At 38.8% G+C, this 2,085-nt stretch overlaps 1 protein-coding gene across 1 annotated transcript; it reads left to right on the top strand.

Annotated features, from left to right (window-relative positions):
- Positions 1-601: 601 nt before the first annotated feature.
- LOC112202164 (anther-specific protein LAT52) lies at positions 602-1,377 on the top strand. Its single transcript, XM_024343088.2, has 2 exons — positions 602-845; positions 963-1,377. The coding sequence occupies exons 1-2, from the start codon at positions 680-682 to the stop codon at positions 1,295-1,297; spliced, it is 501 nt and encodes a 166-aa protein (XP_024198856.1). The 5' UTR covers positions 602-679; the 3' UTR covers positions 1,298-1,377.
- The last annotated feature ends 708 nt before the right edge of the window (positions 1,378-2,085 follow it).

Genomic DNA, 2,085 nt, shown 5'->3' on the forward strand with positions numbered 1-2,085 from the left:
ATTTCAACCACTACAGATAGTCGAGTTGATAAGAGCTTTTAGGTGTAGAACCCCCACATTCGGGTTCGAATCCTACCGACGCTTAAATCCCAATCTATTTTTGGTGGCCACAAGGAAGCGTTTTGACATGATCTTTTGCACACGGATTAGTTTATAGGCTTAAGAAGTCTTTAAGAATACCATATGATCTCGATTAAAAAAAAAAACAATATCATTTCATTTTTAACTTCCAGCAATTAGGAAACTAATTAACATAACTCTACGTCTTCCTTTATGGTAAGATTAAGAGTGTAGACTCCTTAATTCCTACTCTTTAAGGATCAAACAAAGTTTTGTTGAAATTGAGGTTGTTACAGACTTGGGGTAACTAAACACAACCCATTTACTAACCATCCTTATTTTTGCGCTCTGTTTTACCTGGACGATTAGTTATACAGTTAACTTTGTACGTTCTAGCTCTTCGCATTGGTTGAGAAAAATTAACCAATCTGACTCCCTCTACACACCTCAAAATAGATTAATAGCTGGTTTGTTCACCGCACAATGCTAACAAACCATCATTTCTTTCCCTTATAAAAGCTCTTCCATGCATCCAAAGAAAATCAACCGAGGGGAATTGGCATCCAGAGGAGAAACACCATTAATTAATCAATAAAAAGCACAAAAAATAAAGAGAAAAATGGCCCAGACTTTGGGAGTCACAGCTGTTGTTCTCACCGTATTTTGCTTGTGCTCTTTGGCGAATGCCGACGGCGGCAGAATTAGTGAAATCTTTGTCGAAGGCAAGGTGTACTGTGATCCCTGCCGTGTCCAATTCCAAACCAGAATCAGCGAACCCATCGAAGGTAGCATCATATCTACTAATGCTGGATGACATTGTTCTATTATCTAGTTCGACACCACAATCAATATTGTTTGCATGAATGATCTAATTAATTTTAGCGACCATTTGATGCATGCAGGTGCCACAGTAGCCTTGCAATGCAGGAGCCGCATAAATTCAACCGTCTTATACACAGTTGAACGCAAGACTGGTAAGGATGGCCTTTACACTATTCCCGTAGATGAGGACTACGCAGAGGAGATCTGCGAGGTGAAGACAGTGAGCAGCCCTAGGGCGGATTGCAACGACCGTTTCGATAAGTTTGAGAAGGCTAGAGTTTTGATCACATACAACAATGGTGTTGCCTCCACAACTCGTTATGCCAATCCCCTTGGGTTCATGAAGAAGGAAGCAGTTCCTGAGTGCGAGAAAGTACTCAAGGAACTGTTTCCCGAGGAGCAGACCGATGAGTGAAAACATATAGAAGCTCCATATGTACCATCACTTCTATGAATAATATCTAATTTGTGGGAAGAAATCCCCATTCTAATATCTACCTCTTTACATATCTTCATGTTTGATTACTTTACTCACTTATAAAAATGCTAAAGAAGTTTAAAGGTAAAAGAGAATACTTGAGGTGGTAAAATTTGAATATCAATTCGGAATTAATTAGTTGTTCTATGGAATTCAAATGCGATCAACAAAAAAAAAAAAAAGCATCTCATCTTTTAAACTTTTGATAGATTAAATGTTGACCAAGGGTAAGGCCATGCACGGGTTGAATGCAAGTGAACTTATTAATGCATAGAGAAACTAATGTATACAAGCTCGAATTTTATAATTACCTCCCAATAAAAATTCCATATATAAGCTCTTGGACCAACAAATCATTTAGTGATAGTGATCTTGTCTGCAAACTTGTATGCAACTCAATCCAAACATTATACAAGCAATATGAATATGCTTACTCAGCATAATTCACACTACCGGATGAATATGCTTTACCCAGTATAATTTTCACATTTGTAGTTACACACTTGAACAACTATATATAAGATGTTTCTAGGTCACCCTCATGCTCGAACTCCATTCAAAATCAACCGTTAGCCAAACCGTTTATGGTAACCCTTCCTTGAAGACCTTGTCAATTCTCTACGCATTTCTCCTCCACAATGTGAGGAGACACCCGCTTCTCAAAGGCAGAATCTGGTGAAGTGAGCCAACAAATCTTCCGCCGGAGGGGGGCATCGTACGTAACC

This window comes from Rosa chinensis, chromosome 5 (genome assembly GCF_002994745.2).
Source record: "Rosa chinensis cultivar Old Blush chromosome 5, RchiOBHm-V2, whole genome shotgun sequence".
Lineage (NCBI taxonomy): Eukaryota > Viridiplantae > Streptophyta > Magnoliopsida > Rosales > Rosaceae > Rosa > Rosa chinensis.

Bases quoted from the DNA above. Each gene is read 5' to 3' on its own strand.
- LOC112202164 (XM_024343088.2), top strand. From the start codon at position 680: ATGGCCCAGACTTTGGGAGTCACAGCTGTTGTTCTCACCGTATTTTGC. The intron at 846-962 runs GTAGCATCATAT...TGATGCATGCAG, and splicing joins AATCAGCGAACCCATCGAAG to GTGCCACAGTAGCCTTGCAA.